The 16,672-nt window shown below is 38.4% G+C and overlaps 1 protein-coding gene across 1 annotated transcript in view; it reads right to left on the bottom strand.

Moving 5' to 3' along the window:
* Positions 1 to 11,759, bottom strand: part of mtss1la (MTSS I-BAR domain containing 2a) — a 47,896-nt gene extending 36,137 nt beyond the window's left edge. Inside the window, exons 1-3 of the mRNA XM_047346308.1 lie at positions 11,221 to 11,759; positions 4,719 to 4,780; positions 4,533 to 4,606 (exon numbers count right to left, since the gene is read on the bottom strand). Coding sequence (XP_047202264.1) covers positions 4,533 to 4,606; positions 4,719 to 4,780; positions 11,221 to 11,289 — 205 coding nt within the window. The 5' untranslated portion in view covers positions 11,290 to 11,759. The remainder of the gene's footprint in view (positions 1 to 4,532; positions 4,607 to 4,718; positions 4,781 to 11,220) is intronic.
* Between the last annotated feature and the right edge of the window lie 4,913 nt (positions 11,760 to 16,672).

Here is a 16,672-nt window from a genome sequence, read left to right as displayed (position 1 = left end):
GATGCAAATAACATGGCTTAGTTGAAAAGCTGGAACGTCTTAGAAAAGCATGCATTTCCAGACAAATTGGGGGGCATTTCAAAGATAATATAAGTTAAGATATCGTCTGAATTTTCTCACTCCTTACTGTCCTTATATCATGCCATGTGTCGCATGCTGTCCTAAAATTATCCACAATAGGACGTTCAATGACTTTTAAGTCACTTAAAACATGTATATTACAAAACACTACCTGAATGTTATGATGAACACCTTTCCTGAAATAGCTCTGTCAGTATCAAAACCCACAGCAATACTGATATTACATACCGTTATTGTTACACGTGCATAAAACAACATGAGAAAGGCAGTTTGTAAGTTTGTTAGCTTGTAATTTTGTCCGGTGGTCCAGTTTCTATTTATACAGAGAAATCACCAAGCAAAGCAAAACTTGTCAATACAGATCAAACAAAAAGTGTGTTAATTGGTCAGATGTGTTCGGGGGTGGGATTTCCAAATGTAAATACAGGAAGGAGATGCTGTGTTTTGAGCTAGTAGAAAACACGCAGAATTGAATCACACCATAAAAAAAACGCTTGAGAGTTCGTTTGGAACCATACTGAGACCACCTCCTTCCTACGGTGTCGGTATGGTTGTTTTGGTGTGCACCCTAGTGCAATTGCTGTGTTCACCTCTACACAAATGCATCGCACCAAGAGGAAAAACAAATGGACTAAACACCTCAGATATGAAAACACACTATGTGACAACATATAACCAACAGGTATACGTCTCTAGATTTTCTTTTTTATTGTTTGTTTCTTGTTGAACTCAGGGTTATTTTTGGTTTATCTTGGATCCATGCTTGGATCCAAAGGTAGTGAGGGATTTTTGCATGTTGAAATTAAATAAATAAATGGCTGTGGATCTTTAAAAAAACAGACTGATGACCAAAAACTACTACTCAATTCCAACAGTGTTTGTTATGAGCATCGGTCACAGGTCAAAGTTAGAGTAAAGTTACAGAAACTAAAAGAAGCCAGTAACAAATTCCACCAACTGGAACTATTAATTTGCTTTTAAAAATGGTTGGATCTGAAGGGGATTGTTTTTCCAGGTTAGATCATAAGAAATCAGGAATTGAGTTTCAGCTCTTTCATTCTTAAAAAATACATCTTGTCCGCAAATTACATGGCAGCTGTAAAGTGATCCATTGGTTTTCAGACTTGTGGAAGACCACATTAGATTTATGCATTTGTTAAGAGGTGATAGAGGTGATAAATTGTTCCAGGTTTAATGTTTTAATTTGTTTTTAAGATTCTTTTGATAGTACCCTTGTGAGTACAAAGAATCTTATGAATTTGCCAGCAAATATTTCCATGACACTAAAACAGATTGAAAGTGACTCAGCTCATCTTCACTGCTGATGTGTTTAATGCCCTTGAGACTTTTAAAGGATAGCTCCATTCCCATAATTCCGTTTGATTCTGCACATATGCACCAATGTTGGCAAAACAAGTCTTTGTTTCCTCCTGAAGCATGCTCATCTGCCAAGTAAATGTATGCATAACAGTATACGCTCATTGCCAAAGGACTGTTTTTGTCAAAATTGTTGTGACTCCACTTTTAGTTTTGAAACTGCACTAAACTTTGTGCCTGAAGGCAGAATAAGCAACTTTGTAGAAAATGGTTTGACTAGATTAAAGAGCCTGCAACTTCGATGTGGTCTCTCTGTCCAGTTGTAGATCGCGTTTTTTGAAAGATTCTTATTTTCGCAACAAATAATAAAGTCAAACATACATTTATTTGGGTAACAGTAGTGTCTGATCTACATCATCCTAAACTTAAGTCAAAGACTTAATTTTTCTGTGTTGGTTGAACCACATACAGGAAACCAATCACCACCACAACAACAAATAAGGTTAGTTACACAAATTCAATTTTTTGCTTACATTCAGACACAAGGGTTTCAAAATACAGTCACTCTTCCGTTATTGTTCCAAACGATCTATTAACAGTGATGTAAAAGAAAAATAACAAGAGATATCCCAAACAGATCCCAAGTATTTTTTTTTTTAGGCTGCCATTTCTTTGAAATCATTGCTTTTCGTTGTGCATGGCTTGGAAACCTTTTTAGTAAGCCACACACCCAATGTGTTGACTTAACAAATCTGAGTTTTTCCTAACAAATTGCAAAAATTTGCACCCTTTACAATGACGTTCTATTGTTGTGACCCACTCTGTACACTGTGTTCAGATAGTTGCCAGGATAAAACACAGCTCTGTTGAGAGCAGCTGAAACACGGGTCATTAAATTTTATGGCATTAAAAAAAAGCTCAATTTTTATGAAACAGCAAAACAAAAATTTCCCTAAGTTTTGGCCACACAAGATTAACTGGAATGTCAGTGACACTTGTATCGAGACGATATCAAAACAGACTTGAAACATGCTTGCATTAGCCTAGCGCTCCTTATAAAAACACCATTAGCCAAAGCAACGGTGACTTTATTGAATACTGCAGCTGTATATGTGTTAACATTATTGCTATTGGTGAAGGGGAAAAAATGGGACACACTGTTACACAATATTAATACAGAGTGTTTTTTTTACTACACTAGAAATCTAATAAATTTTCAGGCATATATATATATGAAATTAGTTTTAATGAAGCAGCTGACTGGGACTTAGTACCACTAAATGCCTTTTCTTAAATGACTTGGATCGCTATTGTGTAAATAAATAAATAAAGTGAGACATCTGTGTAAAGATGCAACTTAATTAAATACATGATAAGCCTCAAATGCTGATTCTGAAAACTCATGAAGACAGATATATAGTCATTCATACGTAATGTTTCATTGATTAAAAAAAATAATAAATATACAAGTGCAAAATACACTGAATTGCAGTCAATAACTCACTACCAATGTGTGCAAAATCATAATTGCAAAGTAGAGTCGTGTTGTGAGTAAAATGTGAATCAATTTTAACTGATATTATCGTAATGTCATGTCTTTTCCTATTATTGTGCACCCCCAAATAAATGTAAAACCCGCTGTTATAAAAAGTAAAAATACAACCTCTGCCTTTTTGAGCAACTGACTGCTCTGTTTGAGTCCCATGTTTCATTAGTTCCTCTTTAATTGCTCTGAAAGTCTCTCATCGCTCATATAGTCCATGGCCTAAGAAGGATGACATTAATCCTTCAGTTAATTTTGCTTGCAGAGAAGCAGAAAGTGAGTGGGTGTATGACTGACACACTTACAGGGATGTTTTGCATCTCCGGCTGCGCAATTCAGTTTGCTCATCTCTCTCATCTCTCTCTGGGCCATCTATCATTTGGCTGCCTTGACTTCTTTTACTGCACTCTTGCTTTGAAGTCTTGGCCTATAATGATCCATACCCCCATTTTATTGGAGCACACTACTGGCTGGTTAAGCCAAATCTTGCAAAACCCTTCTGCATTCTGTTTAGGAATAACAAAATTTAAGTTAAGCGTAACAGGAGAGCATATGAGAACAATGACTGCAACAGTGTGGAAATAGTGTTGCTGAGATCTCCTTTATGCTGGTGAGTGGTAAAGACAGAGCGTTTAAAAGCGCACTAGTATGTGACCTGTGGGGTCAGGTGGCCGGCTACCAGCTGTCGCACTCTGAACATATTTGTGTGTGTGCACACATGTTTGCATCTAAGCCCACGTGATTGTGTTTGAGAGCATGTCAGGAGCCTTTGCACACTCATGCGGGTTAGTGGGATTTTATTTTTTGACCTACATACTGCTCTCGATGATCGGGTCCTAAGAAGTCTGTGTTAATCAGTGGCCCTCTGGCCAGCCTCTCTGCTGTTACAAGCAGGTGACAAAGCAGATCAGCAGACGTCATTAAGACAGAAAAACAATGAGATCAGATTTTTATTTCTTTGAGCTTATTCATTTTTTTTTCTTCTTTGCACAATAAGATTGTGATTAGAAGCATTCAAATGGGTAGCACTAAAATTACTACTTTATGCGTGAATGTTAAAAAAAACTAACATTGATTATACTTTTTAACCTATGAGCATTGGCTCATATAGCCACATATTTAAAATCAGCACTAAATATGTGTAGCTCAAAGAAATGCAACTGCCTGTCTGATTTCATCCTTAGACTTGCTTTAAAAAATGGAAAAGTCTAACATTGTTGGATATTTCCTAATCCATTCCCAGGTATTGAATCAGGGTTCTGGTAGGGGCATTTATAAATCTTTGTAGGGGAAGTCCCTGACTATACTCCACCCAGGACCTTCTTGCTGCAAGGCAACAGTGCTACCAACTGCGCCACCGTGCAGCCCTACACACACACACATACATACGTATATGTATATAAAACATTTAAAGTTCTTGTACAGTTTTTTGTTTGCTGAATAATTCCATATGTATTCATTCACTGTTCTGAGGCCTTCAGTGAGAATCTACATACAATGTAAATAGTCATAAACATAAAGAAACTCTTTAAATGAAAAAGGCCTAAAACATTTGACCTGTAGTGTAGATGAATATAAACTGAGTTCTTACCTCTAGAGCTGGTAGCCATGTCTGCCACCTTCTGAAAGGCATCTAAAAAGGCTACAGCTGCCAGAATAGTGGTCCTGTAAACACAACGGCATGTGTTCACTCTACTTTGATTGCACAGAAAGTCTGTAAACATTGCATCAGCGTTTTCACCACTGAGGTTTACTGTTCACAGGAACAACTTCTCACCTGAGTTGAGAGTGCAGCTTTGTGGCCTTGGCACTGAAATCTTCCCACACAGGGTAGGAACTCTGGTGAGAAAAAAAAAAAAACTTGAAAAGTTTGGCAACATCTGAGCAAGGACATTAAGATGCAAACGCACACTCTGTTAAAAACACACAGTAAGCACGTGTCATTGCTTTATGAAGACATAATGTTCCTTCATAGGAGGAAGTATGGAGCAGCTTGATAAAACTTTCATCTGAAAACAGACAAAATATTAGATTTAAATCCACGAAAGTTTGTAAAAAGTCAAAGAGAGCATGGCTTCTTACTGTAGTGCTTTACACAAGCTGAATTATGGCATGAATGTTCTGACGTATCTTTAAAAACTTCAGGAATATGTCTTCTTATATGATAAGTTCACACTGAAACTCTTCACATCACTTTCTACGTGCAGGTAGTATTAACTTCTCTTTGAAAAATCTGGATTAAATTTACTGCTGGATAATCACACTCAGCCTTGAGCTAAAAGTGCAGATTCCAAACATAAAACACATTCAAGTCTCGATCACATTAAAGCAAGAGCTTGAGCCCTGGAGTAAAGAGAGGAAAGGCATAACCCCTATGTGCCTCTTTGATGGAGATGAGCCAAAAAAAGGGGTTACACGTTCTGACTATTTATAGCCAAGATGCAATCTGGGAAGTATCTCGCTCCTCATTGCTTCTGGTGTAACCCCCATTCTGGCAATGACAGAGGTTAACTCCCAGCTTTTCTTGGATACAGCATTTCACGACGACAGTGATTTAGAAGCTTTTCTCTTCAACCAAAAGAAGAAAAGAAAAAAAACTTCACTGTGAGCCTCCCAGTCTGGCAGTTCATGCTCACCTTCAACAGGTGCCTAATTAGTTAGGTTTGTGGCTCCCAGGGGCAGTAGGTACTCACTGCAGAGACAGCTGAGAAACCAGGATTAAAGATACAGGCAAAGACATACACAGCAACCAGAAGGGCACGCATGTTTTCATCCACAAATGACTTCGGGGAAGTGGATGGAAAGGTAGATGTATGATAAATAGAAAAGAAGCTCCACCTCCCTCATCATTCGCTGAAGGGTGAGGTGAAAAGCATTATCCTTGGTTCTCAAGGACAAAATTAAAAGCTTTCACTCTGGAACATGCAGAGGCTTGGAATCAAAATGTGCCACTTAGATCTGATCGAATTGCTGATCTAATTCAGATGAGTCACTGCTGTTATCACTTCACCCTCTGTTCTATCACCTCCCACTCCTCTTTTATTTCTTTCCATTAGCTTCGTCAGACTGTTATGTAACCATTGGGGGGTTGCTTGTATCAAAATATTAAAGAGATGCTTCAGGATTTCTGAAGTGCAGTTTTGAGAAAAGGTTTTGGCAGAGGTGGAACCAAGTCAAGTTTCAAGTCAAGTCACAAGTCAAGACTAACAAGTCCCAAGTCAAGTCCAAGTGATATGGTGTAAATTTCAAGTCATTAACAAGTCGTAATGAGCTAATCCTGAAACACTATACATACAAAAACCTAAAAAAGTGTTTTTATATGTATCTAAACAAATGCTTTCTATAAATGTTTAACTTCTTTCTTGAAAGCTTAACCCTGCAATGAACTAGAAACAAATCTATTCAGGGTGGATCCTACTTTTTGCTTGTTGGCAGCTGGGATAGATTCCATATCCCAGCAGCCTTACAAGACTCTAAATATGATGTAGCAGAAGAAAATGAATGGATGGATGAAGGCAATCATAAAACAACTTTGAAATGGCAATAAAAAAGCACAATTTATATATGATAGTGTTATATTTCTAAACATTAACTAGAAACAAGAAAATTCCTCCCCAGTCATTTTTTCAGTCTTTTATTTTTATCAAACTTATAGGCAATGGAACAAAATATTTTTTACGTAAAGAATTATTCTTTAAACCTGTAAACACAAAAGGAAACCATGTTTCAGTGCTGCTAGAAAGCATAAGGTATTTCCGATTGGAGGGGTGAGGAGGAAAGCGTTAATGACGTTGCGGATTAATATTTCATTTTTACTATTATTGTTTTGCAAAACAATTAGAGCATCAAGTCATTTCAAGTAAAGATGATCAAGTCCAAGTCAAGTCATTATTCAAGTAAAGGTCAAGTCGCAACTTTTTTCTAATACAAACCAAGTCAACTCTCAAGTCATCAAATCTTTGACTCGAGTCTGACTCGAGTCAAGTCATCAAGTCAAAGTCCACATCTCTGGGTTTTAGGCAGTAGATCAGTGTCAATTTTGACAGCACATCTATTGTAATTTCATATTTGGGTTAGTTATAGCTGATTAAGTATTACATTTTAGTCGACTAAACTAAAAAACCAAAAGCCATTTTAGCCCCTTTTACATTTTTAAGGAAAAGCACATGTGACATATTGTTCTTAGGACTGAACTGAATTAAAGCTTTATTTTGCAATACACAGGAACACAGACCGAGAACTTTAGTAACTTGAAACAACTTTATTTTGATTTCCTTTTTGATGAACCTTCAACCCCCACAAATCCTAAATAGGTGTATATATATATATATATCTTGTATATAAAACACACATTTTATTATTGATTAAATTAAAACCATTAAATGTGTTAAGCATTGATTTCAAGTTGGCCTGCTTCAAGGGATCTTTTCAAGTTTGTTGTGATTTGTATTGCCATTTCAAACTTTCTTAGTTCCAGTTCTTACCATTGAACACAAATCATTGGAAGAAGTGTATTTTCTATTCTAGTTAAGTTTGGGGATTGTGAAGTTAGTCTTACAAATGCTTAGGTCCACCTTATTTCGATTGTTTGTGCTTCTGAGCCCTGTGTTGGCAGGTTGACTTTTATAAAATATGATAGGTTAGGATTCCTGGTCATCCCAACTCACTCTAACTGACCTTCTCATGTTACTATTACTAAATATATAACATATATCAGCAATTATCCTTACAACAGGCTAACACAACAACAAGGCAAACTACTTTAAATTGTTGGTTATCAAAGCAAGTACGATACATCCCACTGCTGTGTATGAACTGATGCACAGTCAGTATGAATCATCCTGCAACATTTCCAAAGTTGAGCATTAAACAACCAAAATAGCAAATGGACAAAATGACCATCAACCATTTCTGCAAATTATTATTGCATCACACACATTGCAAAACGAGGTAATGGTGTCATCAAATGTGAAACATTACATTCGTCTGCTGTTTTTCGTTCTTCCCATTTCATCAAATAGGTCCAAGAGCATCTCACCTCTCAAACATTGGGAGAATCTCCACCAGAAACATGTAACTTCCATCTCGACCCAAGAAGATTAAGTCGCATTGGTTATTTTTCCATCCTCATACTGCCTTTCCATATAACCAAGGTTACATCTGATTGGTTTTCATCTCATTCCAATACTTTTTTAATCTACTGACAACATAATTCAAATATTGTTGTCATCGTTCTACTTATCCTGTATGAGTTTTTACGTGGTCAGCAAATTTACACTGTAGAGGCCTGCTCAACCAGCCTTATCTTAACCTTTAGCAGCCCTACAATTTTCATGTGAGCAATGATTGGGCATAGAGCATTATTTGCATGACGCGCATGCAGTTCACTTGTGTCTCAGATAACCTTTGCCTTCTGCATACTGAACTTAACAAACTTAAAGGGATATTAGTTAATACCTTACATTTAGACAACTCTCTGGGCTTCTTCGTTTAGAATAAATCCAGATTATTTATTTCAAGAGCCTGAAGCTAACAGTTAGTCTGAGAGGTGCGAAGACCAACCTCAAAAAGTGCAGTTAAGGCGAATACTACTGTATCAACCTCTTGACTGTCATCTCGTTTGCATTGGATGGTTATTTATGGGTATGTAAAGTGATCTTGTGGCAAAAGATCTCACGATGCTAAAACAGCTAAATATTTGCTCTCAAAGTGAAGTTGTATAGAGATTATCTAGTCGATGTTTTAGGAGGAGAGTGTTTTAACTTTTATACCCTCGCGTCTTTGTAATTCTGTTATTTTGAAGTAAGACAGGAAGTAGTTCTAGAGTTGGTGTCTGGTTGACGAAATCAGCTTATAAAGACTGTTCGTAGGACTGGCTGACAGGCTATCACCACTTTAAAATAGTTATTGTGGCAGGATTTTGGGTACTTGGTAAAAACAAATTGTGTAATCAGTGGTATACCTAAAGAGGTATCATTTAAAACAAAGTTACAGAATTCAGAAAATCTGTGTGAAAACACAAAAATTAGCATTTTTCACTTTCTTTTGGCATTAGTACTACATTTGAATTAGAGAAGCATAGAAATTGCAATACCTAGACAACTCAAACCTGAAATTAATTATTTTACACCCATTCCTTAAAACACAATTTATAATATCTATTTGTGAAAATAAAAAAATGTCTTGTGTCTTTCTAGTGAAACCTTCAATATGTATCGTCTCTTATCAGTAGCTGAATGTATTGTTAGGCCCTTGGTTATTTACCCAGAAGCCGATAAGTATTTAAATAGCAAGATGGAGGCGGTGCACCACCAGTGATCTTCCCATGTGACAAACGTACTGTGATCAGAACATATAAAGAGTTTTCTTTTAAACTAACTGCATGACAGAAAAGTAGAGGCATAAAAGGCAAAAATATTGGATAAATATAGCAATTTCAGTGAATGTCTGGTTCTGTTGGTTTTGATACTGCCTTAGTTTTTTATCAGGCAGTTAATCTGACAAGAAATGTTTAACATATTTCAGCGCATGGAGATCACTGCTGTCCTACATCCTCCTACCTCCATTTCCCATGTGAATAAACATCGGAATCTTTGTAAATAACTGTCCAGTGCAAACATGACAGCAGTTTAAACATTTATACAATAATTTTCTTATAAACTGTTATGACGTTTTTGAGGCTGGAGTTGTTTTAAGACAGTAGAAGTCCACGCTGGACTTGGTGTCCCTCTGACTACCCATTAGCTCCAGGCTTCAGGACCAACTAATCTGAATTTTTACTAGATAAAGAAGCCAAGAGAGTTGTCTATTGCCGGTAACATATTAACTGCTATTCCTCTATGTCTGAAAGGTTCAGTATGCAGGGGGCACAGGTTATCTGTTCTTCAGGTGAACTACACGACCATTATGCAAATAAGGATATTCTATGCCCCGTCATTGTTCACAATCCAGAACACTGGGCTTCCAATGGTGAAGATAAAGCTGGTCGAGCAGGATTAAACTGCCCAGCAGAGTGGCAGCAATAAGGTTAGACCTTTTCCCAGACACTGGACATTGATACTGTGCTGACTAAGGGCTTCAGCCTCATTCATCTGTGCTGCTTATCAATACACAGACTGCCTCTATTTGAGACCTAGCATCTCTCTGGTCCTAGCATAAGCACAACACAAAAAGAAACGTATGAAACCAGAGGTACCAGTAGCTGAAAGGTGATATCATCTGAGCCTGATGAATGAGGGGCACTGAAAATAACTCATCCCAATGGTGTAAAGGACCTTTGAGCTTCAAATAAATAACAAATCTGTGAAGCTGAACACACGACCTGATTCTTCATTCATTTGCATTGCTGAGCACTTTGCAAGCACCATGTGGGTCCTAGACAATGAGAAGGCAGGGAGCTGCCTACAGGCCTGATGGATATGTTCACACTTTCCATCTGTTGTCATGAACAACAACAGACCACCCTGGTACGACTTCCTTGACTTCACCCCCTCCCCCAACACACACAAATACACACACTTTCATCTAAGTAGGTCCTGCTTATGACACTATAACAAATTATCTTTAAAATGCTGAGAACTTATTCATTAGAAATTATCTGCAAGATGAGTCAGTTAAATGACTAAAGACGTAGGTTTGGACTGGATAATAAACAGCATTTTGTGAAGGTAGTGACTTATTGGCACAAAGCCAAACATCAGGAAGCACAATCAATAACCTCTCATGCCTGTTTCTGCTCAAGAGGCTGAGGTGATGATACTGTTATTTCCTTTCAGAGCACCTTCCCTGATTAGAATAAAGAGGGAGCAATTCTCTGGGGTCAAATGTCACACCATCACCATTGTATTGTGATAACTGATCATTATGTAGGACTATTCATCTTCTGCCCTACTTTTCTTATTCAGGAGGATATAAACCAGAACTGTTTGGATATGTGTTATGACCACTGGAACAACATATTTGGGCATTTCTTTTACATTACGCATTAGATTTATGCTTTCATCCAAGCAGTTTCTGTTTGGTTAAACAGGTTGGCACACTGGCCTGAGTGTTGTGTCAACCACTTGCCTGACGGACCTGCTGCACACATTATGCAAATAACACAAAGGGAAACATGTTTCACCCCTCAGCCCGTCCTGCAGCGCTGTTTCATGTGGGATGTGGGGGAGGACCCGGTAAAACAGACAAAGGCAGTAAAAAAATGTATGCGTCCGCTCACCCACCGTGCAGCCCCAAAGGTCGTATGAAACCCTGAGTCTAATTGAATATCTGCGTGTTACCTTCATGTCGTTCACGATGGCCTGGAACAATCCACCCAGCGCTCCACACTCCTTCTCCACAGACTCCATGGTGTCCAAAAACAAACAAAAAAAGCTTGCGAAGAGAGTAGAAGCAGTCCGCGGATCCCGATCTTCAGCTTTGTTCCCTCATTAAACGTGTCGATGCTTGTTTTGATCACCCGAGGATGCGAAGCCGCACAGCCAGCAGCCTGCGCAGCGCACGAATAAAAAGAAATGTGCGGCTCCGGGCCACCGGCTGCTTCTCCAGTCGCTCCGCCGCTTCTCACGTCTCTCCTCTCGGCTGCTCGGGGAGGGATGGATAAGTCTGTTTGGTATTAAAGCCGTCGGAAAACGTGGAGGGCACAAGCACGGTGACTCCTCATGGTGAACGCAGTTGCGGGGTAGAGGGCAGGAGCAGGGGCCACGGCACGACGGGAGACGGGATCAGTCGCAGGGGGGACACCGAGACGCGCTCTGTTGTTAACAGCGGAGCAGATGTCTCGGAGATGGAGACTCCCGTATTACGATCCATGGGAATGGAAAAGGGGCGGGTCATTTTTTTTCTGGGTGAGGAGGAGGGGACATGGAGAAACACCTCCCCTCCTCCAGCCCTCCTCTCAACCGGCACAAACAAAAGTAAAACCCTGTTCTCCTAGGGAACATTTTCCTGACATGCAAAGCATGATTTCCTCGGCTTGATGTGTGTATTCAAGCAAGCGTCTGATAATGCTCAGTTGCGCCTCTCTTTATTCTTTAACCTGTCAAAGGAAACAGTATGTGGGCCTATTATCACCTCACTATGCAACAATCACCTGATTACACAACAAAAGAGAGGTGTTGATTTTCAAATATGATAAAATATTTTATTGTACATTAAACCTCATAAATATTGCTACTTTTATGATAAATAAAACCTCTAGGAGTTGCTGGTTTAAAGTAATTAGTGTGTTTATTTCACATCAAGGGAGTTTGATGATGTGACAGAAAGTAACACTAACCTCCTGAGGGGACACACCCTGAGCATCTCTCAGCTCAGCACCCTGCTCATTTTCTTAGGATTTAAATGTTTCGCTGAGTTGTTCTTCTAGGGTGTGACAAGCTGAAAACACACAATTACTTATCTAGCTTTGATAGGGAATAAAATGGTGGTTGTATATGATAACGTTTATATAACAACTGGTAGAAATAAAATATCCATCCTTCATTCCATCCATTGTACCCCTCCTTCCTGGGTGACTCTCCAGCTCATGCTGGGGGATTATTCCAAGGCGTTTCCTGAAGGGATATAAGTGGCTTTAAAACGTGTATACAGCCCCGCAAAACACCCGGTTTGTGCAACTTAAGAAACTGAGACCATGATAAATACTTTCCACCATTTTCCACATTTAATGTGAAAATACATCCTGTACAATTCAACTTAAAAACGAAAAAATCTGTTGGGGGGTGGGGGAATATAATAAAAATAGAAGATGCAATAAACTGGTTGTAGGTGCGCACACTTTTAATGTAAAACTTTGGTAAAACATCTTTTGGTTTGATTTTAGGATAACGTCTTCTTGACTTTAATTTCAATTTAATTTCAATTTAATTTATGCCCTGGATACCAATGAGATTTGTCACTTGAATGGACTTGAGCTTTGCCTAATGCCTAAACCCAATGTATATCTTTAGTGGTAATCAGCAGAACAGGAGCACCACAGGGGACTGTACTCTCACCATTCTTCTTCACTCTGTACACATCAGACTTCCAGTACAAGAAAGACTCCTGTCATCTTCAGAAATACTCGGATGATTCTGCAGTTGTGGACTGGATCAGAGATGGACAAGAAGCTGAGTACAGGAAGGTGGTGGACCGCTTTGTGGCATGGTGTGGAAACAATCATCTCATCTTGAACGTGACTAAAACAAAGGAGATGATTGTAGATTTTAAGAGAAAGAGGAATAAGTCAAACACTATTTCCATCATGGGAGAAGAGGTGGAGATGGTGGAGGAGTATAAATACCTCGGTGTTCACCTGGACAACAAACTGAAGTGGAGATGCAACTGTGAAGCCATCTACAAGAAGCGACCGAGCAGACTGTACTTCTTGAGGAAGCTTAGGTCCTTTGGTGTTTGCACCAAGATGCTGCATATCTTCTATAAGTCTGTTGTGGAGAGTGTGATCTCTTCTGCCATCATCTACTGGTGTAGCAGCATCAGAGGCAGGGGCTTAAAAAAGCTCAACAAGCTGATAAAGAAGGCTGGCTCTGTTCTGGGGACTCCTCTGGAACTTCTGGAGATCATTGTTCAATGAAGGATTCTTCATAAAATGAAGAACATTATGGAGAACCCTGAGCATCCTCTTCATGAGACTGTCCTACAACAACAGAGTGTCTTCAGTCAGAGGCTTCTTCAGATCTGCTGTAAAACGGAGCGCTACAGGAGATCCTTCCTGCTCACAGCCATCAGCATCTACAACGGCTCTTTGAAGAAACCTTCATAATATGAGCTACAACAACATTTAATTTCCCTTTGGGATTAACAAAGTATTTTTGAATTGAATTTTGAATTGAATTGAGTTCACATCTGACATTAGTTCTAGTTAATTAGACCAACCAGAAATTAAGGATTGAAAATGTTGTTTAATAAATGATAATAAGGGTATCAAATATATTTAATGTATTTAATTTCCCTTTGGGATTAACAAAGTATTTTTGAATTGAATTGAATCAAGGTATCAGTATACATTAGTGTAGGATAAAATCACAAATGTCAATGTTGAATCAGTGTGTGCAGAATCACAGTCACAAAGGAATGTTTAGCAGCAATATTTGTTAGGATATTTTTTTTGGGGTGTCATGCATTTATGCTCTGCATACCAATGAGATTTGTCACTTGAATGGACTTGAGCTTCGCCTAATGCCTAAACCCAATGTATATCTTTAGTGGCTTAAATGCTAATGTTCATGGAGAGTGGTGTGGATATTGTGTGAAAGTAAAAAAAGGAAAGTGTCAGGAAAATGTGGGATAATTGGCATCAGCACTGTCAATATATTTTTCTGCAGTAGTTTCACAGTTAAGTATTTTCATCTGAATAAATACTGACAGAATATGGGGCCACAGTCATAAAAAAACGGACATTTTTCTTCACAAATCTAATGAAAACACAAGAAAGACACTGGTCACGGGCGCTGCCAAGAAGCTGATAGTAACACCAAATGAGATGTAGTATTTTCCAAAACACATTGGTCATGTTCCATCTTAGACAAAAATCTGATATATTCTCAAAATGTCTGAAATAAGATGTGGGGTTGCTAAACAGAATCCTTTTCTTTCAAGTAAAACATCTGGGTCTGGCCTAACTTTACCAGATCCTTGTGGTAGAATGTGTAGTGGTCTGAAGGAACAAAATTGGAACTTTCGGGCTTCAATTGCAAATGTGAATTCAGTACAAAGCAGGTTTGGGTATCACTAAAAGAACATTATTCCTACTGCAAAACTTGGCATCGGCAGCATCATGCTCTGTGGTTACCTTTCTTTGAACTATAGTCTTTGTCAAGGAGGGAAATTATAAGCAGTTTGTTTTGACCCAAAACTTTCAGGTTTCTACTAGAAAGCTGCAGATGAAAAGGAATTTTATTTATAATCACAGTAAGTCCAAGCATGCATTCACATTAACAGAGTATTGACTTTATGAGAGGAAAATTCAAGTGTTGGAACGAAGGTTCCGAAACTAAATCTGATAGAAAATCTGTGGCATTTCGAGAAGAGAACTAAATAGGACATGTCTTCAAAATGTGATAGATTTGTGGAGCTTTTGCCAGGCAGAGTGGGCAAATGTTATGAAGTCAAGATGAGGAATGCTGATAGAATCCAACCAGAGAAGACTGAATGCTCAAGTTAAATTAAAAGGTGCTTCAACAAAGCCATTAAGTAAAAAAGAATTGAGATTAAAAAGCCATACAACCCACCAATCTGGGTCACATTTATCAGGCATTTAGTATTTCACGATAAGCTCCACTTTCAGAGAGAGTTAGAGGCAACCAGACTGTTCGTTCTATATTTTAAAGACAGCATCACTGTTCTTTTATGACACAGCCATAAGGTCATCACACAGCATTCCTGATGAACATCCTGTCTACCCTGTACATCTGCCACACACACTTTCCTTTTGCATCCATCACTTACATTTTTAAAACCCAAGACGAAGCTTAATGTGGAGCATAACTCAATCCCACCAAAAACTGCAGCTTCACATCAACAGACATTCTCATCAGAAAATGTATTCTTTAATCATCTATCTTTATTCAATACATTTTTTTTATCTTTATTTTTCTGTCATGTCTCTCTTTTATTACATCATCCTTTCTGCTTTCACTCCCCAAGGGCCAGGTCACCAAAGTTTATTTACAAAGCAATTACATGATCAGTAATGATATCCTTTATTCTTCCTAAACAGCAGGGAAACCCGGCCTCTGCTCTGGGTATTTATATAGTAACCAGATATTCAGCTTCCTGTCATAGATTTTATAAACAATAGCAGAGCAATAAATACTGAATACTGCAGAAACAAAAAAAAAAATAAATCTAAGAATAACCCAAAAGAAAACAGGATCATGCTGTCATTTTATTAACTTGTGGAGACCATATTTAGCAACTATGTCTGGTTTGGTAACTCCTGCCCACGTGGACAGACATGAGGTAGAGAGACTGGGACTGCAGCCCAGTTCCTCTGTGCTCTCACCACAGGGCCAACTGGCATATCTGAGAAAGCAGCTATAAAACACAAAATATCCCCACACAGATGCTGACATTCCTAACAACCACCATCAAACCCCTCTCATGGAAAAACGGGGGTCTGTTCGGTTCCCTTCCATTTCACTGATTGTTTTTCTTAATTCGCCATGGGTTTTAGGTAGGAAAATATGCAAAGGTTTCTGTTTTGCCTCCCTTTTCCCCCAGTAAGGCTGAACAACTGAAAGCAATCATCAGCCCTAAACACATCAAGCTGGGCAGACCCACAAGATTTTGGAGACTTATATAACTGTCTGTGAGCGTTTGTCTTTTCATCCAACATTGTGCGATACTACGTGAATATGTGTCAGCCATCTTTAATGCTTTGTCTTCAGTCAGGTATTGTCAAAGGGAAAGCATTTTGGAATGTATTCATTCTATTAGATATATTTTGTCTCCTTACAACCACAAACTTTAGAGTACTTTATTGGGATTTTATGTAATAGACCAACACAGAGTGGGGAAAAATTGTGAGGAGGAAGGAAAAATTATTTATGGTTTAAATATGTTTTTTTTTTTTACAAATAACAATCTGACTGTCTGTGAAAATTATCAAAGGAAACTGCCACCACAGGATGATGCTGTCACCACCATGTTTCATCGTGGGGTTCATTTGACCAGAGTCCCTTATTTAGTATGTTTGCTGTGTATCTTATATGGATTATGGCAACCTTCAAA

This window comes from Girardinichthys multiradiatus, chromosome 2, assembly GCF_021462225.1.
Source record: "Girardinichthys multiradiatus isolate DD_20200921_A chromosome 2, DD_fGirMul_XY1, whole genome shotgun sequence".
Classification (NCBI taxonomy): Eukaryota; Metazoa; Chordata; class Actinopteri; order Cyprinodontiformes; family Goodeidae; genus Girardinichthys; species Girardinichthys multiradiatus.
The sequence above is the reverse complement of the archived record's forward strand: the minus strand, read 5'-3'. Positions and strand labels throughout refer to the sequence as shown.